Source organism: Rhagoletis zephyria, unplaced genomic scaffold, assembly GCF_001687245.7.
Source record: "Rhagoletis zephyria isolate East Lansing unplaced genomic scaffold, Rhagoletis_zephyria_1.1 Rzeph_scaffold_00969, whole genome shotgun sequence".
NCBI classification, from domain to species: domain Eukaryota; kingdom Metazoa; phylum Arthropoda; class Insecta; order Diptera; family Tephritidae; genus Rhagoletis; species Rhagoletis zephyria.
In genome coordinates, this window is record NW_016158053.1 from 108067 (window position 1) to 135786 (window position 27720).

Genomic DNA, 27720 nt, shown 5'->3' on the forward strand with positions numbered 1-27720 from the left:
TGCGAATTTTTAATCACAGTTTTTGTTTAAAAATTGTTCACAAATACTCAGGTTTTGCCACACTTTATCAAATTTAATAAATCGCCCATTTTTATCAAAAAATACAAAAANCAGAATGTCGCCTGAATAATTTTAATGACATTTGTTAACGTGGAGCTATTTGTGAACCAAATGAAAAAAGTGGCGCATTTTAGGAGCTGGTGTAGTTTTCGTACTAATCTCAATGAATAAATAGTACCAAAAGGTTAAAGGTAGAATTTTGATTTGAAGGAAATACTGGTGGAATAACAAATACACCAAAACGTTCTTTTTCATTCAATCTAATCAGATTTGTACCAAAATCCATAAATTTACACCAATTTATACACGAGTGTGCTACTTGAGTTGTAGTTAGCTACAAAAAGCGAACTTGAAATAGTTGACAAGTAATGCAGGAGTAATGAAGGATATTGTTTTCTTTAAACGCGTTTCCATTTAAATATCCTGTACTTCGCAAATACTTTTTCGAATTGAGGACAACTAAAAGGAAGATCAAAGTTTCATATTATCATTTTGAAGTTATGCCTGACGGAATTCGAATATACCTGCGGCAGAATATGGAANACTTGAAATAGTTGACAAGTAATGCAGGAGTAATGAAGGAGATTGTTTTCTTTAAACGCGTTTCCATTTAAATATCCTGTACTTCGCAAATACTTTTTCGAATTGAGGACAACTAAAAGGAAGATCAAAGTTTCATATTATCATTTTGAAGTTATGCCTGACGGAATTCGAATATACCTGCGGCAGAATATGGAAACAAATATAAAATGTAATGAAATAAATAACAACAACAATAACAACAAACGAATCTCACTCGTATACTTTGGATCAAATGGACAATACAAAATCAATGCCTAATGCGGACAGTGTAATTGAGAATGCGATGTCAATAAGTGTAACTAACGTGCATACCTCGGCACAAGTAAACAATGCAAAAACAATGTGTAACGAGCAGGGAACGTATTTTTAGGACCTAAAAACCTATAAAAAAGGCAAAATAAAATAACGAAATAGGCTGGAAAAGGCAAAATAAAATAGCGAAAAAGGCAGGAAAAGGCACTAGGTATTGCAAAAAAGGCAAAAAAAGGCAAAACAAAATAGCGAAAAAGGCAGGAAAAGGCAAAGACAAGTATTGCAAAAAGGCAAAATAAGGCACTAAAAAAGACAGAAAATACGAAGAACAGTCAAAAAATATATTTATTTTAGAAATGTTTATATTACAAGTAAAAAGGGAAAAACTATGAACTAGTTTCATTATATGAAAAATTTGTAACTTTGAATCTTTGACTATTTTATCCTTTCGAGTTTCTAACTCATAAAACTTTAATCTGTATAGTTGTAGTAACATTGAACCACAAGATGCATTTTGAAGTTTTCTGGCAGCATTTTCATTCAATTTTCGCGAAGAAAAGCCTTGAATGTATTAAATGTGCACTCGACGTGAGTTGATACAAGTGGAGCCCAATTTAAATATGGAACGTTTGAAACGTTCATAATATCAGAAATAAGGGCGTTTTCCTCGCCCTTTACAATTTTACCCACACCCCTTATTGTCTCCAAGCCTACGTTAGCTGAGAAAACGGCTTTGAATTTTTTCAACACCAATTTGGCAAGAGGTCCCTGCGCTTCTATAAGCCGCATGGGCATGCTATAATCACTTTTTTAAAGGTAGAAAAGGTAGAAAAGGCAAAAAAAAGGCAAATATCTTTAAAAAGGCAAAATAAGACAACATCAAATGTGTATATATGGAATCAGGGAAAGCTAAATCGTGGACATTCTTAATCGAATATACTCTATCTCTTTAGCAGAAAAAAGGCAATTTCCATAAAATCCGTTCCCTGGTAATGAGAATAGCTCGCAAATCTCTTTGGCTACATTAAGTAGTGAACTTGCTGCGTTTAAGTCTGAGTATGCTCGCGCAATGCAAATGATTAGTGCTCTTCATGCAGACAAACAGCGCGTGTTAATCAAAACCGATGAGCTGCAATCGGAAATCAAAGCTATGCATACACGTCAGACCGAAGATATTGCCTCTGCCCTTGCCTTGCTCACTGCTGAGGTTAAAGATCTTCGTTTGTGTGTAAATGCATGCGAGTGCCGTAATAGAAACGAGATAAGTGCAAGAAACAAAAGCAAGCAAAAAAACTCTTCGTCGTCTTCTACTTTGTCTGATTCTACTCTAATAAACAACTCATCGTCATCTACGTTGTCTGCTGATACACTCGCAGCTAAGGCGGGTCAAATGAGTGACCAACGTAACCCTACTGCTGTTTGTGAAGCCGCTATCTCAATACCTGCTTCTTATGCTGATGTTGCTAACAAGGCTTGTGTGGTTGATGATGACTATGCTGCCCCGACTTCTGCCCCTGCTGTACAATCTCAACCAAACGCTGATGCTCTGTCGATACATCGCTCATCACTCCCACCGGCTGAATCTAACTGGCATTCGCCTGCACAGTGGTCGCGAATGCAAAGAAGAAAGCCCAAAANTCTGAATCTAACGGGCATTCGCCTGCACAGTGGTCGCGAATGCAAAGAAGAAAGCCCAAAAAACAGAATACTGCCGACGTCGTCATTGGTGTTAACAAAAGCACTGATCTTGATGTAGCCGCATCCAAAAAATGGATCCATCTGTCGTCCTTCAAACCTAAAATATATTAAATATTATTACCTATGTAGTGAAAAACGCCAAAATTGATAACAGTCAAATTGCTTGTTTTCCTCTCGTTACAAAAGACACTGATATTAATAAGCTAAGGAAAATTAACTTTAAGCTTGGTGTTTCGACTACGCTCCTCGACAAGGTTTTAAGTCCAACGTTATGGCCAGCCGACGTCAAAGTTCGACCTTTTCAACTTATGCAAAATGCTACTGAAGAAAATGAGACTGCCTAGCAAGTAACATCGAATGTTGCTGTTAATAGTTCTATTGCTCCTTTCAAAGTCCCTTGTTTGAAAGTTTACTTCCAAAACATTTCTGGAAGGCGAACGAAGGCTAATGTGGTTCAGGCGTTTAGTGCGCAATTGGACTATGATATTATTGTAATTGTAGAGACCTGGCTAAACTCGGATTTTTTCGACAGTGAATTCTTTGATTCTAATACTTTTAACGTATTCCGCAAAGACAGGGATGCCGCTAAAACGGGCTGTTGTCGTGGTGGTGGTGCTCTGATTACCATACATCGTAGGTTCCAGGCTTACCCGATTACACTTCGTTGTGATGACTCGCGGCTTGACCAGCTCTGTGTTTGTGTCAAAGGCTCCACGTCTTGTGGCTCCTTACATTTGATAGTATCATATATTCCTCCAAATAGTCCATTTGACTTGTATAAGGCACATGCTGACAATATTGTCTCTCTAACTTTAAGTGAGGTAAATGAAAACCATATTTGTGTTCTTGGAGATTTCAATTTAAATAATGTTTTGTGGTCTAATCATTTTTCTAAATCTGGCCTTATTCCAAATAATATTAGTGCCGCACACGAATCGTATTTTATTGACAGTCTTTTAAGTCTTAACCTAGTTCAAATTAACAATTTCTTTAACAAGTTGAATAAGATTCTTGATCTCATTTTTGTTAGTGACAACATAAATTATACCTTGTCTGAAAGTGGCTCCTCCCTTACTCCGGCTGGTATGCAGCATGTTTCTCTAGATTTATACGTTGAGTTTTATAACTTTGCTGTTCCATATTCCGATGATAATTTATCGTTTAACTATTTTGCTTGTAATTTTAAAATTCTGGATAACTTAATAAGTAATACCAATTGGAGTGAACTACTTTCGGATATGGATATCTTTAGTTCTTTTTCTACTTTTAAAACTACTATGCGTGAAATTTGCTTACGGAATATACCAGTTAAGAAAAAAAACTATATAAACGACCTTGGTATACTAAAGATCTAAAAAAGCTAAAAAAATCTTTAAAATAAGCTTTACAATAAGTTTAAACTAACTAAGAATCATTCGCTCTTTGTTAAATATCAACATTACGCTAAAGAGTTTACGAATTTAAATAAACTTCTTTATAATAATTATATACGCAATGCTGAGTCCGACATTAAATCTAACCCTAAGCGCTTCTGGAATTTAGTCAAAGCAAGAAAGGCATGTTCGAATATTCCTTGTGCGGTTTTCCTTGAGGATAAATTTGTGTGTACCCTTAGTGAAGCGGCTAATTTGTTTGCAGAATTTTTTAAATCAAATTTTGTTTGCGAAAATGCGGACTCCCACACGGATTTTTCAGCCGATATATATTCATTGCTTGATTTTGGCACCTTGTGTCTTTCCGCAGAGGATGTTTCAAAGGGGATCCTTGCACTTAAATCCTCTACACATACGGATATTGATGGCCTTTCGGCTCTCTTATTAAAAAGTTGCCCTGCGATGGTTCAGCCTCTGTGTTTAATATTTAATAAATCGCTTTCCTCTGGGATTTTCCTGGATGATTGGAAAATAACCACCATTACCCCTATTTTTAAAAGGTGTAAAAAAAATGATGTTCGCAACTATCGGCCTATTTCTAAGCTCTCAACGATTTCTAAAGTTTTTGAACACATAGTTAAAGATAAGATTAACTTTGCGCGTTAAATCGCTTGTTTGCCATAATCAGCATGGCTTTGTCGGTGGCAGATCTACTGGCTACCAATCTCACAGTTTTTAGTGAGTATTGTATTGCGGCCCTTTCTCCGGCCTTCAGGTGGATTGCATTTACACCGACTTCTCAAAAGCTCTTTGACAAGGTTTCACACAAGATTTTAATTGAAAAACTGCTTGCTTGGGGTTCCAGTTCTATTTTCTTGGACTGGATTAATTCCGACCTGTGTAATAGGCGTCTTCTGGGGTCCCTCAAGGTAGCATCCTAGGCCCTCTTCTTTTCGTGTTATTTATTAACGACGTAACTACGTGATCTCGATAGCCTTTTCACATGGTGCCTAAAATCTCGTCTTTCACTCAATATCAAAAAGTGCTTTAGTGTTACATTTTCCAGACTACTTAAAGAATGTACACGAAAAAAACTGGTCGCACATAACCAAGCATAGCTCGGTCAATCATAACATTAAAATAAAAATCGGTAGACACTTAAAAAGCTGGAAGCATTTTCCACCTTACTGCATCATTTATTTTTAGTAACAAAAATCAGTGTAGAAACGAGGACCAAGAAAGAAATCGATCGCGAGTTAATATTGCGCAAAAAGCTGGAAAATCCCAGCATGTTCCATAATGACATCGCAAAAAAGCTAAAATTTCCAAAGTCTACCGTTACTTATGTGCTTAAAAAATACAATGAATGTTTATCTTTAAAAAGGAACCCTGGTAGTGGCAGAAAAAAAGGATTTGCTTGCGAAATTAAGGCAAAGGAAGTGTTATCTGCTTTTAAGAAAAATCCTGGACTTTCGGTAAGAGATGTCGGCAAAAAATTAAACATGTCGTCTTCGTATATACAAAAAGTATCCAAAACAGCAGGACTACGTTCTTACAAAGTGAATGCAGCACCTAATCGCAACGGTAAGCAAAATTTGTTGGCGAAACAACGTGCTCGGAAATTGTACGACAGTCTCATACAAAAATTTGGCTGTATTGTTATGGATGACGAATCGTACGTAAAAGCCGATTTTAAACATATCCGGGGCCGCGAATTTCACACTGCAAATAAAAGAGGCAATGTTGCAGATAAATATAAAAACAAAAAGTTTGACAAATTTCCCAAAAAGTTTCTCATTTGGCAGGCAATTTGCCAATGCGGCTTCGAAAGTGATCCTTTTGTAAGCACTGGTACAATTAACCAAGAAATTTATGTTAAGGAGTGTCTGCAAAAGCGACTTTTACCTCTTATACGGCTTCATAAAGATCCGGTGCTTTTTTGGCCTGATCTCGCGATATGTCATTACGGAAAAATGGCTTCAGGATGGTAACATAGAAACAAAGTGTATTTTGTAGCAAAAGAGGTGAATCCACCTAATTGTCCAGAGCATCGGCCGATCGAAACCTACTGGGCCGTTATGAAATCCAAACTTCTTAAGACCCACAAAGCTGTAAAAAACGCACAACAATTCAAAAATAAATGGCAGCTGGTTTCCAAGGAAATCACTTAAACTTCTGTGCAAGGGCTAATGAAGGACATAAAGTCAAAATTGCGATCGTTTGCTTATTACAAGGAGAATTAACTATTTTTTAACGAATTTCAATAAAACTAAGTTTAGATGTAAATATATGTAAATATCGTTGAATTCCATTAATATATTTATGTTTTAGAACGTTTTAACTGTGACCAGTTTTTTTCGTGTACATTCTTTAATCCCTTAAATACCATTTATCGTATTTCGAACCGCGATTTGCTTTGTGTCTCTTGGGGTTATCTTCGATTCCAAATTTTCATTTAGTAGTCATATTAACTATATTACCTCTAAGTCCTACTCTGTACTTGGCTTCATTAGACGGAACGCTACTAAGTTTTCTGACCCGTATACTATGAAATTACTTTATACATCATATGTTCGTTCTCATTTAGAATATGCGGTTGTTGTTTGGAGACCTAGTATCAGCTTTACAGTAATAGAATTGAACGTGTACAAAAAGTATTTCTGAAATTTGCCCTGCGCTTCCTAAGATTTCAGACCCCGATTCCATCGTATGAATCACGCTTATCGCTAATCAATTTAAAAACTTTAAATAACCGTAGGACAGTTCTATCTCTGTCTTTTACACACGGTATCATTAATGGACTTATTGATTGTCCCTACTTACTAAATAGGATTAGTTTCAATATTCCTCGGCGGACCCTTCGCAACTTTTACCCCTTCTACGGGGAGAATCAGAAAACCATCTTTGCGAGTAATGCTCCAATTGCGCGAGCTACACGGGATCTTAATCTCATTGCTAACTCGGTAGCTCTTGACTTCTCATTGTCGAAGGGCTCTTTTTTAAATCTTTTGTATACCATTTTCTAGTAAATTTTTCCCATTTTTATTTCTTTTTTATTTATACATATGTAAGTTATTTGCTAATCTGTAAGAACTTTGTATGTTCATAGGCAATAAATAAATAAATAAAGTAAATAAAACAAAATAAAAAAATATTTTGTTTTTCCTATTGATATTTTATGTCCAAAAGTAGTTAGCTTCAAGTTAATGCAGAGGTAACCACCCTTGACTACATCTAATGCAGTGGTAAACCACCCTTGACTATTTCGCGGCCATCGCCATAGAAATATAATTAGTTTTCGTCAAAGAAAATATACAGATAATAAGTGACTTTTAGCTCCTTCCTAATCAACTTAAATATAGCTTACAGTTAGATACGTTTCCTGTAGGGTACCTATAGCAGGGCTGGCGAACCTAAGGCACGCGTGCCATTGANTCCTTGACTATTTTGCGGCCATCGCCATAGAAATATAATTAGTTTTCATCAAAGAAAATATACANTCAAGTTAATGCAGAGGTAACCACCCTTGACTACATCTAATGCAGTGGTAAACCATCCTTGACTATTTTGCGGCCATCGCCATAGAAATATAATTAGTTTTCATCAAAGAAAATATACAGATAATAAGTGACTTTTAGCTCCTTCCTAATCAACTTAAATATAGCTTACAGTTAGATACGTTTCCTGTAGGGTACCTATAGCAGGGCTGGCGAACCTAAGGCACGCGTGCCATTGATGGCACGCAGCAAACTAATTTGGGCACGGTATTAATTGAGGACCCAATGCCTCAATTACTAGTAGTGGTATTTACTACCTAATCGACACGATTTCTCTTTTTCGTATAAATTGGAGATCAAAGATCTACTCATACCCAAGAAAACAGGTTAAAAGAGGCGAAAATGCAGACAGTAAGCAACAAAATCCACATCAGAAATTCGACTCCTGACTTCTATTGCATCATTCATCAATGAGCTTTGCGCGCAAAGCATGGCTTCGTCTCCCTTGGTGATATAATGGGCGTAGTTCTCAAAAATAATGAACCTCGAAGGTTTGAGGCTTATACGTGGCTTGCAAAATTGGATAATTATATTGCATAGATCTCATTCGCGCTTTTTAGGCTAAACTGAAAGTTATTGGTAAAGATATTGAGGCATATTCATAGTCGAAATAAAGTCTACTCTAAATTTAGTAGCAGCTTTATTGGCAGAGATTACATTGATAATTATGTCAAAAAGCTGCAACTAACTTTAATTTCGCCTTTATTTAGACTATGTATACGCCCCATTGTTTTCAAAAATTGCAAATGTTTGCAAACTTAACAAATATAAAATCAGATTTGAATTTAGATGAAAGACAGATTAAGTCTTTAAAGAGTTTTCTTTCGAAATTAATTCTCTCATCGACTAATTTTCATAGAGGTTTTTTGAATTCATGGAGTTATCGGAAACACTCAAATTTACTATGTATCCTGATGTGATTTCACTTGACAAACTGACCTTGTTTAAATTTGCTAATACTAAGATTTTAGAAACTTGGAATTTAATTCCAGACATTCAAGGCAGAAGCTGGCATTTTCACGCAAGGTACATAGACACATTTCATTCGTTTTTTTTTTTACGATTTAAGTGTCAACCAATGTCTCCAAGAACGGTGATAAGTCATGACTTCTTTTTGGCACGTCATAGCTACATTGAAAAATCCTTTGGAAATACAGTATATTTTGCTTAGCTGCCCATTCTTCTTTGCATGANATAAGTCATGACTTCTTTTTGGCACGTCATAGCTACATTGAAAAATTCTTTGGAAATACAGTATATTTTGCTTAGCTGCCCATTCTTCTTTGCATGAAAACTTGTACGCTTAACCGAAAAAAGCACTTAAACAAATTCTCTTTACTACTTCAATGAGGAAGGATCCAAATCCCTATGAAACGAAGTAATGGAAGACCACTTGCCACGTAGAAATAACTGGAAGCGAAATTTTTTACGAATGGTATCTAATATAATGGTATCTACATAAAGTGATATCTGTTTTCGTTGTTCTGGGAGATGAGCAAAACAAATAAAAAAATTGTAAAATTAGGGTAAGTATAGAGCCAGGCAGGTAACGTAATACTTTCTTTGATAATTGATAATAATTACAAATTTTTAAGGCAGATACCGCTAATTTGCAAGTATGTTGAATGCATCTATCGGTGCAGTTTCCTTATAAATGTTAAAAATATACACACTGTATCAAATCCGCCTCTGTTGCAGATACAAATTCAACCTCACCATCATCAGCATGTTCTCGCTTTAGCAGGTATGTCGGGCAGTTAGATGCTAGAAAGTTGGCATTTAATATTTCTGGGTTCAGACAACACACGCACTTGTCCTCACCTGAGACTTTCAGGAATTTAAGATTTTTCCAAATGGCCTTTGAAGGTAAACTTTCATTAAGCTTACATTGAAGGTATAACTTTTTGGCTTCTCTGGCGCTTGAAGTTACTTTATTTCTTGCAACACGACATTTTTCCCACGATTGAGTACTTCTATCATTTGACCAATTCTTATATGCTTTACTACGCTTCCTAATTAAAGGCAAAACGTCCGACGTAAACCATGGTTTCTTATTACTATGCATTTTCACTTTACACACTGGATGGTTGACTAGTGCATTGAAATGTTGCAACTGTTGTGAATGACCAACACATATTCCAGCTAAGCCCAGCAGCCTCCTTATTTAAGAGATCACGCTTAAAATCTCTAAAAAAAAACAACTCTTTGCTTGATTTTGCCTATTGAAATTAATGTGTATTTAGCCTCATCCTTGCAAGGGCTTAACACTCGCACAGAAGGTGTTCGACTATCTCTTTTGAGCCAGAGTCATCTCAACACTGCAGTAAGTTAGTAGGTATCTTTGTTCATTCCTAAGAGAGCTTTGGTCTAAGTGCGTCGTAGGACACCCAGAACTGCCTGGTAATCCTGTACGAGCCTTTACGAGTGGAAATTTTAGGCAATGACATGAAATTTTCGATACGATTCGACTCTCGAAAAACGTCTTGTATTCGACACAACACTCGCAATGAGGCTGAATATTTTATATTTATTTATGCATTTATTTAATGTCTTCTAACAAATCAGAACAGACATTTAGGAAATTAATACTTAACAACAGCAGTTAGAGTGAATAATAAAAAATATAAATAAAAATACAGCTAGTACAATTGAAATTATGTAGATACTAACAAAAGAAATATTTTAATTGTTAATTGAAATTCGCAAATCTGTACTAAAATAAATTATTAATAATAAAAGGCAATAATATTAAAACATGTGTGATGTATTATTTTGGGTTTTTACATAGAAAATTATTTTTTAGTTGCGTTTGAAATAAATGTTTGGTACCCGAGAAGTTCAAATCTATAAAGTTAGAGAGATAATTAAACTCAGACAACGTCTCTGTCACTTAATGGAAAAATACCGATCAGTCGACAATATTCAATATTCTCCAAATTACAGTATAAAATAACATGCTTTTTAAAATGATCAACCGAAAATGATGTAGTTGGCCAACATTTCAAGAAACTTAATTCCGCTGGGAAGTAAGTAATATATCTCTAATATCAGCCATTGTGGCATAGCTAAGGTTTCTGGCCAAAATACTTTAAGTTTATATATATATATATATATTTGTGTTCAACAACTGGCAATGCTCTTTCACAGTTGCCACAGTTTCCAAACTGTTTTAATGTCAAACCTTTTGTATGAATCTACCGTCAAAGTACCAAAATTTGCCTTAATGAACGCCAAGTCTGTTCGGATTTCTTCAAGCTGTAGCAGTATGTATGTATACTTGCATTGTATCAAGGCGAATTCATATAAGGTGGTAGCAGGTTTATTAAAAACATATGTATGAATGCGCCTTGTTTCCCGAATCTATTGTCTCATTTTCGCCGAAAATATATGAAATGTTGCCAAATATGCACGTAAGTGGAATATATGCAAAAACCAACAAAATTGAAAAAATATGCAAAATAAGCTTTTTCAAGCATATGCATCTTTATCTCGCTAGGTGGAAACTGGGTCGAGATATTTTGAAAACCCCGTTTTTATGGTCCGATTTGGTTCAAAATTAGCGTTTGTAGTTGAAACATGATAAGTCATAATTTCCAAAGAATTTACCTTGAATTGGTGCTGAAGTCAAAATATAAAGTATATTCGATATAACATTCAAAATAAAAAAGGTTTAACATTAGATTTTTTCAGTTTGATATGTTCAATGGTCACGTTCGACATAATGGAAATGCCCATATACACATTTCGCTTAGCCTTCTGTAGCACCACCTTGAAAAACCCCACCCTCTAATATAAAGTCAAGGTAATTTTGTTATATCCGATCGTACTATTTGTCCTGAGCTCTCCATTACTTACGCTATAATATACCGTTGCATTCATTTCGAGATATTAGATCGGCAGCTAACTTTTATGAAAGCACTAATACATACATACTTTATCAAAACGTGTAGACGGTACTAGAATTACATAGAATTAAAATAAGACTTACTTGTTTCTTGTGTCGCTCTCCAAAAGTTGGAGTTTGTAGTAAGAATTTTTATTGCGTTGAATATCTGTTAAGCCGAGAACGATATTATATTTGTCCTTGTTATCCAAATAAACATGGGCAATGTCTTGCAGTCCACTTTCTGGATCAACAGCCAATCCGTCTTTTATTTTCAAAGTCATTGACTTTGCGACGGATTTCGTATAAATACTTTTTGACTTCTTAGGATTANGCTTGGCCTTCTGTAGCACCACCTTGAAAAACCCCACCCTCTAATATAAAGTCAANATAATGGAAATGCCCATATACACATTTCGCTTAGCCTTCTGTAGCACCACCTTGAAAAACCCCACCCTCTAATATAAAGTCAAGGTAATTTTGTTATATCCGATCGTACTATTTGTCCTGAGCTCTCCATTACTTACGCTATAATATACCGTTGCATTCATTTCGAGATATTAGATCGGCAGCTGACTTTTATGAAAGCACTAATACATACATACTTTATCAAAACGTGTAGACGGTACTAGAATTACATAGAATTAAAATAAGACTTACTTGTTTCTTGTGTCGCTCTCCAAAAGTTGGAGTTTGTAGTAAGAATTTTTATTGCGTTGAATATCTGTTAAGCCGAGAACGATATTATATTTGTCCTTGTTATCCAAATAAACATGGGCAATGTCTTGCAGTCCACTTTCTGGATCAACAGCCAATCCGTCTTTTATTTTCAAAGTCATTGACTTTGCGACGGATTTCGTATAAATACTTTTTGACTTCTTAGGATTATCGTCCCCTTGTGAAATACGCGAGTTGGGATCAGTACCCCAATCACAAAGGGTGGTACTGCTAATATAATTAATTACATTGGCAGAACTACCTTCAACCAAATCTAAGTAATCTATAGGTATCACATGGATTCCAAGCTCTTTCGCCCGTTTCATGCGACTTCCCATACGTTTTACTTCCGCGATTGTTGAAAAAACTGCAGCAGTATGTTCGGTTATATTTGATGTAATATCGCCGCCAAGTTTATTCACACGCATTTTTAGATCTTTTTCGCAATTTTTCTGGCCAATATATGCAAATTTAAAATTATAAAGAGGCGGCCGCTGTCGTTTAACTTTCGGTCTGAAATAATAACAGAGAATAAGCATGTCATAAATTAAAACAAATGAACGTATTTTTATAAAGCAACTCTTTGCATTTTAGTAAAGGGAATGTATGTATTACTTAACTACGAAAAATATATGAAAAAGCGGGATTTTTGTATGGATCTCCACTTTGCGGTTCCAAACATACCAATCCAATGTTACGCAGGGTCAAAGATCACAAAAAACGTTTTTCGCAAAAATCTTATTAACGGTTACTATTTTGTCTTGACTGTACAAATGTCTTTATTCAACGGAATCCAAAATACCCTTAATGGGGAAGGTGCCTCTGCCCGGCTGGTTGAAGTCCTCGGGAAGACAAAGGCGGACATCATCGCCAGCCAAGAAATGTGATGGACGGCGCAAGGAAAAGTAAGTGTGAAGCCTTACGACGTCTACTACAGTTGCCACGNTCGCCAGCCAAGAAATGTGATGGACGGGGCAAGGAAAAGTAAGTGTGAAGCCTTACGACGTCTACTACAGTTGCCACGTAAAGGAGCACAAATTCGGTGTTGGTAGGAGAGAGACTCCGTCGCCGAGTACTGGCAATCCCCCCGTGGACGAACGTCCAAAGATCTCTTCTATGAGCGCTCGGAGCGTACATACGAGCGCTGCCCCCGCCACGATGTCAAAATCGTGCTCGGCGATATATATGCTAAGGTGGGCAAGGAAGGGATCTTTAGCGCCACTGTCGGAAAATTCAGCCTCCACGACGAAATGTCCGATAACGGACTGAGGCTGTTCGACTTCGCCGGGGCCTGAAACATGGTAAGATGTAGTACTGGGTTCCAGCATAAGAACATCCACCAAGCTACATGGTTGTCTCCAGATCAAAAAACGAGAAACCAAATCGACCATGTTGTGATAAACGCATACCTTATGCTTCCAGCGTTTTAGACGTGCGTGCACTCCACCAAACATCACTATATTGTTGCAGCCAAGATACGCAAGCGCCTCTGTGCAGCAAAAAATATGCGCCCAACAATGCAAGGAAAGCTTAACGCCGAAAAGCTGCAATNTGTTGTGATAAACGCATACCTTATGCTTCCAGCGTTTTAGACGTGCGTACACTCCACCAAACATCACTATATTGTTGCAGCCAAGATACGCAAGCGCCTCTGTGCAGCAAAAAATATGCGCCCAACAATGCAAGGAAAGCTTAACGCCGAAAAGCTGCAATCACAATAGACGGCTTATTTATTGGCCACTCGACTCACACACGTGCTCTCTAAGAGCACTCTTCAACAATCCGACGTACGCGAGCAGTGGAACAACATTTCCCGATCATTAAGTACCGCCGCCGAAGAAGTTGGATTTCAGCGAGCCCGAAAAAACAACTGGTACGATGAGGAATGTCAAGAAGCCTCAGAGAAAAAAGACGCCGCCTATAGGGCCACGCTGCACAGTGTTTCGACTATATGGAGGCAGGTTGAACAAAGTCATGGTGGCAGTTGCTAAAAAAAAACCGGTTTGACTTAGAGAGGGAATAGTAAAAGTCATAAGTACCACCTTCTTCACGAACGATACATTTCCAAAAAAATACGGGAATGGGCGCGATACCGACTAATCAGTTTAGTTGCATTTGGCGCTGAACCTATTAAAGAAAGTGTTTCTTTTTCAATTGTAATTATCTAAATGTCGTGGAATATTTAGGTGAAGGTATTTATTATTTATTTGGTATTTTCCTATTTTCTTACCAAAAAATTTACTTTGAAATGTAGATGCTAAAGATTATTAGTAAAAAAAAGTGTGAGTACCGGTCCGTCAGGTCTTGAAATTAGACTAATATTTTAGAGAATTTTATGTAGTGTTCGAATATATAATTTGATCTTTGCGCGCGACTTTGCAAATATATCTAATTTTTGATTTTCAGCTTCTTTTTGCATAATTTAGCGAAAAGAATTTCTCAAACAATGAAAAAATCCCACCAGATATTGGGAAAAAAGCGAGTATTGACACCTAAGTCATTTTATTGTATAACCTTTGTTTTCTGAGAGTGGAAAGCAGGAAACAAAAATTACCCAAAATTCCATCACATTTAATGACTGGGCCCACATTTTTTGTGAGTTTTGAACGTTATAGTAATCCAATCTTCCCCATATTTTATATTTTTTCTAATAAAATAAAGACTACAAACTAAATTTCATCGAAATCGGATGAAATTTAATGTTTCCGCCCACAAGAGTAGAGGGCGTGGCAATTATTCCATCTTTACAAAATTTCATAATTCTCTATTTCTAAGTAAAACTAGACCACATGTCAAGTTTCAGTGAAATCGGTGCAGGTGTACTATTATTTCCATCTGCCTCCATAAAGTCGAAACACTGTGCGCTGAGATCGGGCGCAACGCGAGCCATGTGGGACCGTTATATGGAACTGAAGAAGGAAGCGAGACGTATTTGCCGCAATAAGGAGATGCCGAAATACGTGAGTGCGAAGAGATTGAGATGCTGGCCGACATGAAAAATGCCCGAAAATTTTACCAGATGGTTAGGCGACTTACGGAAGGTTTCAAGACCAGGGCGAAGAATGGCGACCTAGTGACCTAGTGGAGTCGATGTTCCACCGCCTGACTATGACGAGGTACGAATAGCGATAGCGCGCTTGAAAAACAACAAAGCTGCTGGAGCTGACAGCCTGCCAGCTGAGCTATTCAAGTACGGCGGCGAGGAGTTGATAAGGTGCATGCATTTATGCAAAATATGGTCAGATGAACACATGGCCGACGACTGGAATTTAAGTGTGCTCTACCCAACCCACAAGAAAGGAGATCCCGCCATTCACGCCAACTACCGCGGTATCAGCCTTCTAAGCATAGGTTATAAGGAATTATCGAGTGTATTGTGCGAAAGATTGAACCCCACCGTCAATTCACAATACGCCAAATCTTGGAAAGGCCCGCGAGATAGGATTGACACACACCATCTATTTGTCGATTTCTGAATTTGGTATCCCCGCGAAACTAATACGGCTGTGTAAAATGACGTTGAGCAACAGAACTGAACCGCTCAGGCACAATACTTTACAAGAGCGTACAATTGCTGGCGTATGCCGACGACATCGATATTATAGGTAAAAACACGGGGTACGTCTGTTCTGCCTTCTCGGGATTGGATAGAGAAGCGAAGCGAATGGGTCTGGTTGTGAACGAGGACAAAACGAAGTATCTCCTGTCATCACACAAACAGTCAGAGCATACGCGTCTTGGCCAGTGTTGACAGTTACAAGTTTGAAAAACTAGACGACTTCGTTTATTTGGGATTCAGCTTTAACACCAATAATGATGTCTTGAAATCCAACGGAGAATCACTCTACTTTGGACCGAGTAGGCAATTGAGAAGTAAAGTCCTCTCTCGTCGTTCACACTCTATAAGTCACTCACCATGCCTGTGCTGGTGTATGGCGCGGACAAAGAAAACATCTGAAGCGGCTCTTGGAGTTTTCGAGAGAAAGATTCTGCGAAAGATTCACGGACCNTTCAGCTTTAACACCAATAATGATGTCTTGAAATCCAACGGAGAATCACTCTACTTTGGACCGAGTAGGCAATTGAGAAGTAAAGTCCTCTCTCGTAGATCACACTCTATAAGTCACTCACCATGCCTGTGCTGGTGTATGGCGCATGGCGCGGAAGCNAGAAGTAAAGTCCTCTCTCGTAGATCACACTCTATAAGTCACTCACCATGCCTGTGCTGGTGTATGGCGCGGACAAAGAAAACATCTGAAGCGGCTCTTGGAGTTTTCGAGAGAAAGATTCTGCGAAAGATTCACGGACCTTTACGCGTTGGCGATGGCGAATACCGCAGACGATTTAACGATGAGCCGTATGAGCTTTACAATGATAGACATAGTGCAGCGAATTAAAATTCAGCAGCTCCGCTGGCGTGGCCATGTCGTTCAAATGGACAGAAACGCTCCTGCTCTGAAAGTATTCAACGCGGGCCGCGATTCTGGTAACAGAGGAAGAGGAAGGCCTCCTCAGCGTTGGGAATATGGTAGAGAAGGACTTGGCTTCACTTGGCATTTCCAATTGGCGACAGTTATCACAGAAGAGAAATGAGTTGTATAAACCGAGTTATGTATGAATACGGGTGCGTTCAGAAATGCATCAAGCCAAAGCAATCACAGTCTTTTATTTCTAAACTATAATTGACTTTCAACAGTGGTTGCGCATATTTGACAGTTCCATCAATTATAGTTTAGAAATAAAAGAGACTGATGCTTTGGCTTGATGAATTTCTGAACGCGCCCTACATATTTATGTATGCTGGCCTACGGCCAATAAAAAAAAAAAATATCCAAACAAGCAACAAAATTCAATTCGTTTTGTTTACAGATCTTCATTACGTTCCAAGGCTACGATTCCGCTGGGGCCTACTGTCTCTAATCCACCATCGAACACAGAGCAATTTGTAGAATCGGACGGTGACGATGAATTAGACCCAGCCGCCAAAGGCACAAAAGTAGCTTCGGAGCCATACATATATAACTACGCAAGTTCACCGAGAAAGGCAAGAGCAACCGCCACAGCAGCGGTTGCAAGACACGGCAGCAACAACAACCGCCACAGCAGCGGATTGTATGGCATATCGGTATCAATGACAATATGGCCATCCCTAACACGATAGCATATTCTACGACGCAAATGGGCGACGAATATAAATTCGCTGGCAACCCTCTTTCTCTGAAAGTTTTCAACGCGGGCCGCGATTCTGGTAACAGAGGAAGAGGAAGGCCTCCTCAGCGTTGGAAAGACGGTAGAGAAGGACTTGGCTTCACTTGGCATTTCCAATTGGCGTCAGTTAGCACAGAAGAGAAATGACTGGCGTGCACTTTTGGACTCGGCCAAAATCGCTTAGGCGGTTACAACGCCAATAAATAAGAAGAAGAAGGAATGGGCGACGAGTACAAGTTCGCTGGCAACCCCATAGTCGGCCACTTGTTCTTAGACTCGATATCCGGAACGGCCGGAAAGTGAACAGAGTGAATGAAAAAAATAGTGTGGAAGAGGGCATTGCACAGTGGCCAATTTTTCGAAAAAGCTGGCCAAAAGTCGAAGCGTGGTACAATTGTAATCAAACCTTGTGTATTCGTCTTTATTTTGGTTGCTGGTTTTAAATTTCACCACATAATTTCGAAATTCAAAATGGCGGATCCATAATGGCTGCTGTGTACGCTTAAAATAATCAGATTTTTAGCAAAACTAAGGTAGTTAAGTAAAACAGGTCATGTTTTCGGCTTTTCTGTTATATAATGTGATGTAGCGGTTAGCAATACACGCTATCATTCCGCAGGGACTGGGTTCAAGCCCAATTTCCGACCAACATCAAAAAATAAGAAACAAACAAGTTTTTTGTAANTGCTTGAAAATTGTTATTTTTTTTTTAAGATAATACCACGATTTGAACAACGACGAAAACTCTAATTTACGAAAAGTTTAGAGCGAATTGCTAGCAACAGTCTCTTNAAACACTAACGAGGTCTTAATGTTTGTTTCTAAAAATCTTGATGTTCAAATTTACACGGGAACTGCGGGATTTTGAATGAATCAATAAACAATACATACATATTTGTTGGTACAGGAATATATTTTTAAGATAACAATTTTATACACCGTCAGACTCGCAGTAATCTGAAGTATCTAAGCTCGTATCTATATTTACGGATGGCAATTCCGCATCCGCATTTACACAGTTGATAATAATTTAATGGCATCTGACGTCAGTTTATGATTTTATTTTGGTGGGTTTAAACGTAAACTTGAAATGACAGGGCCGAGGATACAAGCAGCCGATATTTTTTAATATCCTTATTCCTTGACTCTTGGGTTTCTTCGGAAAGTTACCCAATTGGCAGGGGTGCCCATTCAATAATGAGAGGCCCATGGATGAGCACTCTAATATAGTAGTACTTTCTGACATCATTTAAATTCTAAAAACATCCAATCTTTAAAACATTAAAATCTTGACAAATATTGTTTTTACTTGATTTAAATCTTTTAAACATAAAAAAATTAAGAATCGCGTATAAAAACTGATGTCCAAACTACAGTGGCGGCTTGTGGCAGGTGGTTTTAACCAAGGTGGATGGGAAAAACTTCAATATATATGAAAAAGAAAATTAGACCGCCCATCTCGACCACTCTCGTAACTATTTTCCTAATCCATCATAATGAGTAAACAAAAAAATCAATCCGTGAATATCTATGTCGTACGTCAGCTTTCAGATGGCGTGACAATGAAAAGCATGTTTTACATACTCTAGATTACAATGTCCATGAGCGGATGCTTGAAAATTGTTATTTTTTTTTTAAGATAATACCACGATTTGAACAACGACGAAAACTCTAATTTACGAAAAGTTTAGAGCGAATTGCTAGCAACAGTCTCTTCGATCACCTGTAACACTAAATGCCTTAAGAGAATCGACTTGTTGTCTCATAACGATACGCAGTAGAGCACTCCTAACAATATAAGATGGTTATGCATACGAATGCACCAATTTTTATTTTTGACTTTTGGCCAGGGTTTTCCAAAAATTGGCCAGTGTGTATTGGCACGAATTCCACATTACAAATTAATTCGAGGCAGTGTGTAAAATGTAAAAATACCAGCGTTTGTATAAAACGTGCCTACCTGCTGACGACTTGATGTAGTTCGTGTGGATTCATTGTGGAAAGTGTCAGAGGCAGTTGCATTAAGATATTTGGTTGGTTGCACAAAGTGGTAGAAGTGCCTTGATCTTGTGTTGCAAGTTATTATTTTGTAGATTTTTAAAGAGCTGTCATTTGAAATTACTAATCTAAGCGCTCTACATTAGCGTGGGCCGATAAGCCGCTTTTTTAGAATTTGGACTGATAATACCAAAAATATGGTTCATTATGCTCTAAAAACAATCTGGGTGAAAGATGAAGATTTTTGGTCAATATCTTAGGCTCGCCCAAGTCCATCAATGTTCAAGTGCAAAAAATTTTTTTTTTTTAGCTTTCTTCGATTGTCTAGAAAAAAGGCCCCATACCAAATTATGTAAGACTAGTACTTTTGAAGATAATTGCAATTTCAGTAAAAAAAAGTATGTATTAATTTTTATTTCTTAAGAGCATTGAACTTTGATGGACTTGGGCGAGCCTAGATATTGACCAAAAATTGTCAACTTTCACACAGATTGTGTTTAGAGCATAATGAACCATATTTTTGCTATTAACAATCAGAATTCTAAAAAAAAGCGGATTTTCGGCTCACGCTACTCTATATTAATGTAGTAAAAAAAATATATATATACATATATAAATGTATGCATACATATGTATGTAGGTATGCTGGCCTAAGGCAACAACAACCGCCACAGCAACTGTTACAAGAGACGGCAGCAGCAACCGCCACAGTAGCGATTGCAAGACGCGGCAGCAACAACAACCATCACAACACCGGTTGCAAGACACGGCAGCAACAACAACCACCACAGGGCGGCAACTACAACAACGGCAGCCACCGCAGCAGCCACATCGGCAACAACCAGCTGAAGTTACAAGTCTTCAGATGCTCTTCCCACTTCCACTTATGTACGTTCACTAGTTGCCGAATCTCCGCTTTGAGATCCCTGATACAGGGATTTCCGGGATCGGCCTGACGAAGGCTGTCACGCTCATCGGCTATAACAGCCGCTTCAGCGGAGAAATTTAGACGTGGGTCCGTAATGCATCCTGCCAGTACGAAGCGAGCTGCAGCAGCAGTGATAACCCTGCGGAGCTTACGTTCACCAAGGTGGACGTCGGTTGGTGTGGGGAGCGCAGCGAAGGTGCTCTCAGTAAATTCCGCGACGCCTTTCCAATCAGCTTTAGAAAAGTTGATATAGGTCCGGTGTTCCGCGGAAGCAATGTCGGTTGGTTTATCGATCGAGAGGACTATGGGCAGATGGTCTGATGCCAAAGTCAGCATAGGTCGCCATGATATGCTTTTTATCAGACCAGCGCTGACTATTGTTGTCTGGCGAGCTGCAGCAGCTGCCCATAATCCTGGTGGGTGCGTCGTCGTTCATTGTGCAGAATGTCGAATCGTCTATCTGCTCAGCCAAGTCTGTTCCCTACGATCGTTTGACAGGGTTGAGTGTCAAAGATCGTGGTGCGCATTAAAATCACCTAATACCATACGGTTTTCACCTCCGAGGGGCGCATCTATAACAGGGTGATATCTTGCGGGCCGCAAGTGACAGGGGGTATGCACACATTAAATATTTCGAACTCAACATCGCCTGACCGGATAGTAATGCCCTGACACCTCTGGTGTGAGTAAGCTTTGGTCAACCGTGAGGTCACTGTCCAATCTGACGAAGCACGACGACAGGCTCGAAATTTCTTTCGGCGACCATGCTTCGTCGGACCCGGAGCGATGCGCAAGCTATGCATCCTCCGGTGGACAAAGCCAAGCGTGACCAGAAGACTGCACAAACTGCCAACAACTTGTGCCCCCCTTGCTTTCACTTGCGGTGAAGTTCATGTGGCCACCGGGAGGACGAAAGCCCCCAAAGCCATGGGTCCCGACGGAATATGCATGTTGATGCTGAAAAATTTCGGTCCTGCGGGAGTAGCGTACCTAACGGAGGTCCCCAATATGTCAATGGCCACTCTCATCCCAGACATCTGGAAGGTGGGGAGAGTGGTCCCTCTGCTCAAACCGGGGAAAGCAGCCAGCAAAGGTGATTCTTATCGACCAATAACACTCCTTTCCCCGGTAGCGAAGACACTAGAGGCCTTGCTGCTCCCGTATTTCACGAACCACCTGACCCCAGCGAAGCATAAAAATGCACAGTACAACAACAGCACTTAACGCCATAAACACTCAGATAACACGTGGCCTTAACCGTAACCGTCCCTGCGAGAGAACTATTCTAGTAGCGTTGGACCTGTTAAAGGCGTTTGGCACCGTCAGCCACTCCACGCTACTAGAAGATATAGAGGCTTCCTCTCCCACAGAGGCTCAAACGGTGGTCGGCAAATTATCTGAGTGGTCGACAATGGTCGTTAATGTTTAAGAGACAAATCGAGCAAACTCAGAAAAATAAAACAGGGGGTTCCACAGGGTGGTCTCCTTTCCCCGCTACTGTTTAACTTTTATATTTCAAAGCTCCCTCAACCACCAGAGGGAGTCTCGATTGTCTCTTACGCCGACGATTGCTCGATCATGGTGACTGGGGATGGAATTGATGACTTGTGTTCGAAAGTTAACGGGTATCTCTCCGAGCTTTCTCGCTTCTTCACTGCAAGGAGCGTAACTCTCTTCCCTACGAAATCCTCTGCGACCTTGTTCACCACCTGGAGAAGGAGGTCAGGATACCGCTGGGAATTCACGTCGATGATACACCAATTCCGACGGTGAATAACCCCAAAATACTCCGAGTAACTTCGACAGTCTGCTCTCCTTCTCTGCGCACGCAACCGCTATTGCCAACAAAGTACAGAGTCGCAACAAGGTCCTCAAGTCGCTAGCCGGCAGTACTTGGGGCAAAGACAAAGAAACGTGGCTGGCAACATACAAGGTACGGTAATGGTCACCGTGCCAATTTGGGAACACCTAATTTTTGAGGGTAGGAAACCAGTGCAAATTTAATTTCAGTTTTGAGTAGTTAGAAGTGCAGTGATTAAATATACAATAAAAAGATTTATCTATTAGTTGTGATTTTTGTTTACTTATTTGTTGAAATTTCTTATCAAGACGCGCGTGGAGGTACTGTTTTTTAATTGTAATAATATGTACATAAATGCAATCATCACTTTTGATTGTAACCAAATTCAATAAGTAATCAATCATTTACAAAATTTTGCAGTAACGTATATAAGGAATGTAAGTATTTGTTGTACTCAAAACACGACTGCTCCAATGTGGGTACAGCGGCCACAAGTGTACTCAATTTATCCTTATTTTGCAGAGTTTGAAAATGAGTCGTAAGCGAATATTTAAAGCAAGTAACAACTTCCAAGGTCTAGAAGAGGCCATAAGTTCTATCGTAGAAGATAGTTGTGATGGTTTGGAGTATGACTTGGCTATAATTCCCCCGGAACCCAGCGTTGTTACTGACGAAGAAGAGGATTTTGATGACGACGATTCTCCATCTAGCATGCCGAATGATGTTCCCGGAAATATTGAGATATTTGCCCGCGATGTTGATGTTTATTCAGATTCAGAAAATAGCAGTGATGACGAGCCATTAGCTACCAAAAGAGCCCGAATCAGTTTCAGTGTACCTCAAACATCAAATACTCCAGTTTGGCGTAAGTGTACTCCACATTATACAAATACATTTACAGAATCTGACAACCGAGTAATAAATGAGAGTGGCATGAAAGATGAAGTGAAAGATCTCACACCGGTTCAAATATTTGAAATGTTCTTTGACGACGATGTATTTACCATGATTGCCGACTTCAGTAACTTATATGCGAGTCAGAATAGTCGACACAATTTCGTCGTCAGTGCTGGAGAGCTGAAATTTTCTCTGGAATACTAATATTGAGTGGTTATCATAAACTACCTAGAGAGCGTATGTATTGGTCATTAGATGAGGATATCGGAGTCCATGCAGTATCGAACGCTATGTCCAGTAACAGGTTTAGGGAAATAAAAAGGAATTTACATCTTGTAGACAATAACGACGCTCCAAATACTACCGATAAAATGTTCAAAGTACGAAAGCTTGGGGATATGCTCATGAAGAAATTCAACCAATGGAATATTTTTCACGAAAATATTTCCATTGATGAATCCATGGTAAAGTATTACGACCATCATTCGGCAAAACAATTTTTCAGAGGTTTTGGGTACAAAAATTGGGTCGCAGCTAGTTCTTCGGGATATTGCTTCAACTTCGATATTTATTGTAGTAAAGCTGCTACTTCTAGTACGGAGCCTCTAGGAACTAGAGTTGTTAAGATGTTGTTAAATAAAATAACCGATCCTGCAAACCATAAAGTTTTCTTAGATAACTTTTTCAATAGCTATGATCTGCTAAGCGATTTGAGGCAATTAGGTTATCGAGCTACAGGAACCATTCGTGAAAACCGCACTAATGCCCATTGGTAAATGCAAAGGAGATGAAAAAAAATCAAGAGGAGAGTTTGATTACAGATTCGATAAAAGGAATGAAGTGTTACTGGTTCGGTGGAAGGACAACAGCATTTGCACAATGGCAACGAACTATGATTCTTACGAGCCAGTAGGAACTGTAAAAAGATGGTCTGCTGAAAAAAACAAAGGGTTGATTTCAAAATCCCAAAATTCCAAAATTATAATAAGGCCATGGGTGGAGTTGATGAAATGGATCAGTCAATTTCCCTGTATAGGATCAGCATTCACAGTAAAAAATGGTGGTGGGTATTATTCACCTACATGATTGATGTGGCCATATCAAATGCCTGGCGATTGCATGTACATTCCAGAGCAGATACGAAGGACCAACTACTCTTCCGACTAAACATAGCCAAATTTTATCTAAAGCAATCGCTGCAAAGACACTCTGCTCGTCCGTCAACGTCTAACATAGAGGGATTGCAACTCGATGGCACCGATCACGTGCCTGAAAAACTTCCGAACCGAGTACGATGTTTCATTTGTCATAATAGAAGACGCTGGCTCTGTAAAAAAATGCAAGAAACCCCTGTGCATTGAAAAACCGTGTTTTAAAAATTATCACTCTTAAGCGGCCACTGTGCCAATTTGGGTACACACCTTTAAAATGCTGAGAAAAAAATTCCCAATTTTTTCTTCTTCACACATTTAAATGTATCACATTGAATTAATAAATAAACAAAATTTTCACAAAAATTCTTGTAGTTTTGTTTTGACCATTAATGGGTTAAACTACGCAGCACCAGTGTGGTCGCCGGTGACTAGTAGGACGCAGTGGATGAAGCTACAGACGACACAAAACACCGCACTCCGGACAGCGACTGGATGCCTTCTGATGTCACCTGAACACCACCTACACGACGAGGCGAAATTGCTCTCGATCAAGAGCATAATACAATGCAAGCAGTTCCTTGTTGGGAGCCATAGACGTGGTTAGCCAAATGGACAGCTGCTTGCAGAAGAGCCCTAGCCCAGGCACGTCAGGAGGCATCTCTATGAACCGACGGACGAAGTCCAGAGGTTCATTAAACAACCTCTGGACCCGTTAGCTCATCGACAGGCCCTGAACGACATTCACAGGGAGTCAGTCTCGAATTATGTAGACTCCAGACCTGTGAATGCCGTTCTAGGCGCACAACCACCGGAGATTGGCGAGACGGAGCTTCATCTGCCTCGGGAGACAAGAACCATAATAGCCCAACTTCGCTCTGGCTGCTGAAGCAGGTTAAGATGTTCTACTCTTAATGTGCCGTTGCCCTAGATCATTTATTAGTTTAATTGTTTGGCCAGTTGTCCCACCGAATTGTCCATGTGAGGAAACTTCTCTATCTGTCGGTATATGATTAACCAAGTCAACCGAGTCAATATTTTCTAAGTCAATTGCTTCATCGGTATATTCAATTTGCGCATTTGCCTTATTTGCATTTTCTAATCTTAACGAGAACTTTTCCCTTTCCAATTTTATAACTCTTCTTCTGTGTCGTGCACTGCACTGCATATTTGTTTATTTATTTAATAATTTATAATATCAATTTTAATTTATATTATTCACCAGTAAAACTCACTCTTCCTTTCTGCAAACTCAATTTCACTTTTATAAATTCTGTATACCAAAGCGTACACGTGAAACCAGTTGCGCAGTTGCATTATGCCAGAGTAGCCATTACAGAATTTTACTGAATATAGGTATGTTGAAAGATGTTTGTTTAAGCACATGGAACTGACACGCGATATAGCAAGTACAAAATTTAACGTACATAGGTGATTTTAATAGTTCTCAAAAAATATATACTTCTATAAGTTCGCTTTATTTATTATTAATTTATTTATTTTTAATGAAATCATTTAATTTTTCTCTCTTGGCAACACAGCGCAATAAACATCGTGTAGTGATTACGATCGTTAAAACACGAGCAATGATCGGATAACAATAAGGTGGTGTAGAGACACCGAGTTGGTCCGCTACTGCATTACAGAGGAGCATTTTGTAAGTAATCCAATATGACACAAATGGACCACATGGTCCTACGATTTTTGCAGGGTACATAGCATTTCATTAGTCGCCTTCAAATCAAGCAAAATTTTGATTGTCACAACGTGAATATTGGTTGTTCAAACTAAAACCGTTGTTCTATACGCGGATAAAAAAAAAAACAAAAAATTAACGAAGCTATTCAACTTCGGCTCTGTTGAAACCATTGCTTTCAACACCATTTGTGCTTGCCGAAGTTGAACTGCAGGAGTCGTGTTGCCATCAAGGTTGCCAATCCACACCTTTCTTTCCTACCATGAGCTGATACAAAAACCTCCAAAAATGGATTCTTGCCTATCATTTTTTAACAAGAAAATGAGGTTTGACAACATTAATTACATTTAATTTTTCAACGAAGTACTATTTTCAATTATACCTCAAAATGTTTAGATATCTAAATCAGGCGATATATTCACTTTAGTTTGTAAGAAACCTTCCAACATTTAAAGCGTCCTACCATCTCACAGCGGTCAATAAATGGGATTTAATGTTCATAATTCACTGGAGCATTTATTTCTCAACCGATTTTATTAATTATTTTTTTTAAATGAAAGCTAATAAAATTTGCAAGAGACAAGTTGAGCCCAATTTCGAATTTTTATTTGTTTGTATTAAATTTTTTAGTGCAAAGTGCAGAAATGGCGCCAATTTTGAAGAAGACCGATTCTCCTGTTCCAGCTAATAAAAGTTTCATAATAAAAACTAGTTAAAAACAATTGTAGGGTTCTCTTAAAACAAAAAATAAATTAAAAAGTAATAATTTGAAATGTTATAAAAAAAATTTTACCAAAATTATTTTTTTGTTTTTAGTTTTTATAAAAATTTTGGGTATGCAGTTTTATAGATTACTAAATTTTAGTATAATAAAGTGCAAGTTGTAAGTCGCTAAGAGTTCGCGTTGATTTTTAATAACATAACAAACGCTTTTATTTCCCATTTAGCATGCAGATGTGCTCGAAATGTTAGCGAAAAAATTATAAAAAATCAACGCGAACTTTTAGCGACTTGCAACTTGCACTTTATTATACTAAAATTTAGTAATCTATAAAACTGCATACCAAAATTTTTATAAAAACTAAAAACAAAAAAAAATACTTTTGGTAGCATTTTTTATAACATTTCAAATTATTACTTTTTAATTTATTTTTTGTTTTAGGAGAACCCTACAATTGCTTTTAACTAGTTTTTATTATGAAACTTTTATTAGCTGGAACAGGAGAATCGGTCTTCTTCAAAATTGGCGCAATTTCTGCACTTTGCACTAAAAAATTTAATACAAACAAATAAAAATTGCGAAAATTGGGCTCAACTAGTCTCTTGCAAATTTTATTAGCTTTCATTTAAAAAAATAATTAATCAAATCGGTGGAGAAATGAAGGCTCCAGTGAATTATGAACATTAAATTCCCTTTATTGACCATTGTGCATCTCACCACAGAGAAAAAACTACAAAGTTTCATAGAAAAAGAAAAAAAAAATGAGAACCCTGGTTGCTATAGACATGTACATACATACCTACACCTGCTAGTAATAAAATAGTAGTACAACACATTGACCAGTTTTGATTACATTTCTTTCCATTGACTAATGTTTTAAGTTTTTTACAATGATTACAAAACAAAAACGTATAAATCCAATTTTCATACCTTGCGCAAATATTATAACAACTTCACAAAGCTTCATCAAAATTGCAAGCTTTTTAATTGAAAATGACCTTTTTTATGACCTATTCAGTTTTAGTACAGATAAGTGCAAGTTTCAAGAGGCTGTAAAATAATGTTGATCTAAAATTTGTGTATATGGAAGCAAATGCCTAGCTCCGTCAACTAAAAAATAAAATTCAAAAATCAACGGTATTTTGTAGCTACAGTGCCGGACAAAAGTATTGGCACAGAGCATTTTTCGCAATATATG

The 27720-nt window shown here is 38.2% G+C and overlaps 1 protein-coding gene across 2 annotated transcripts in view; it reads right to left on the bottom strand.

Moving 5' to 3' along the window:
- Parp1 (Poly-(ADP-ribose) polymerase) overlaps positions 1-27720 on the bottom strand; it is a 140841-nt gene that overhangs the window by 81357 nt on the left and 31764 nt on the right. For both annotated transcript variants that reach the window (XM_017615148.1, XM_017615147.1), the window contains 2 exons: positions 12261-12635; positions 11511-11705 (listed from right to left, as the gene is read on the bottom strand). In XM_017615148.1, the coding sequence (XP_017470637.1) occupies positions 11511-11705; positions 12261-12635 (570 nt within the window). The remainder of the gene's footprint in view (positions 1-11510; positions 11706-12260; positions 12636-27720) is intronic.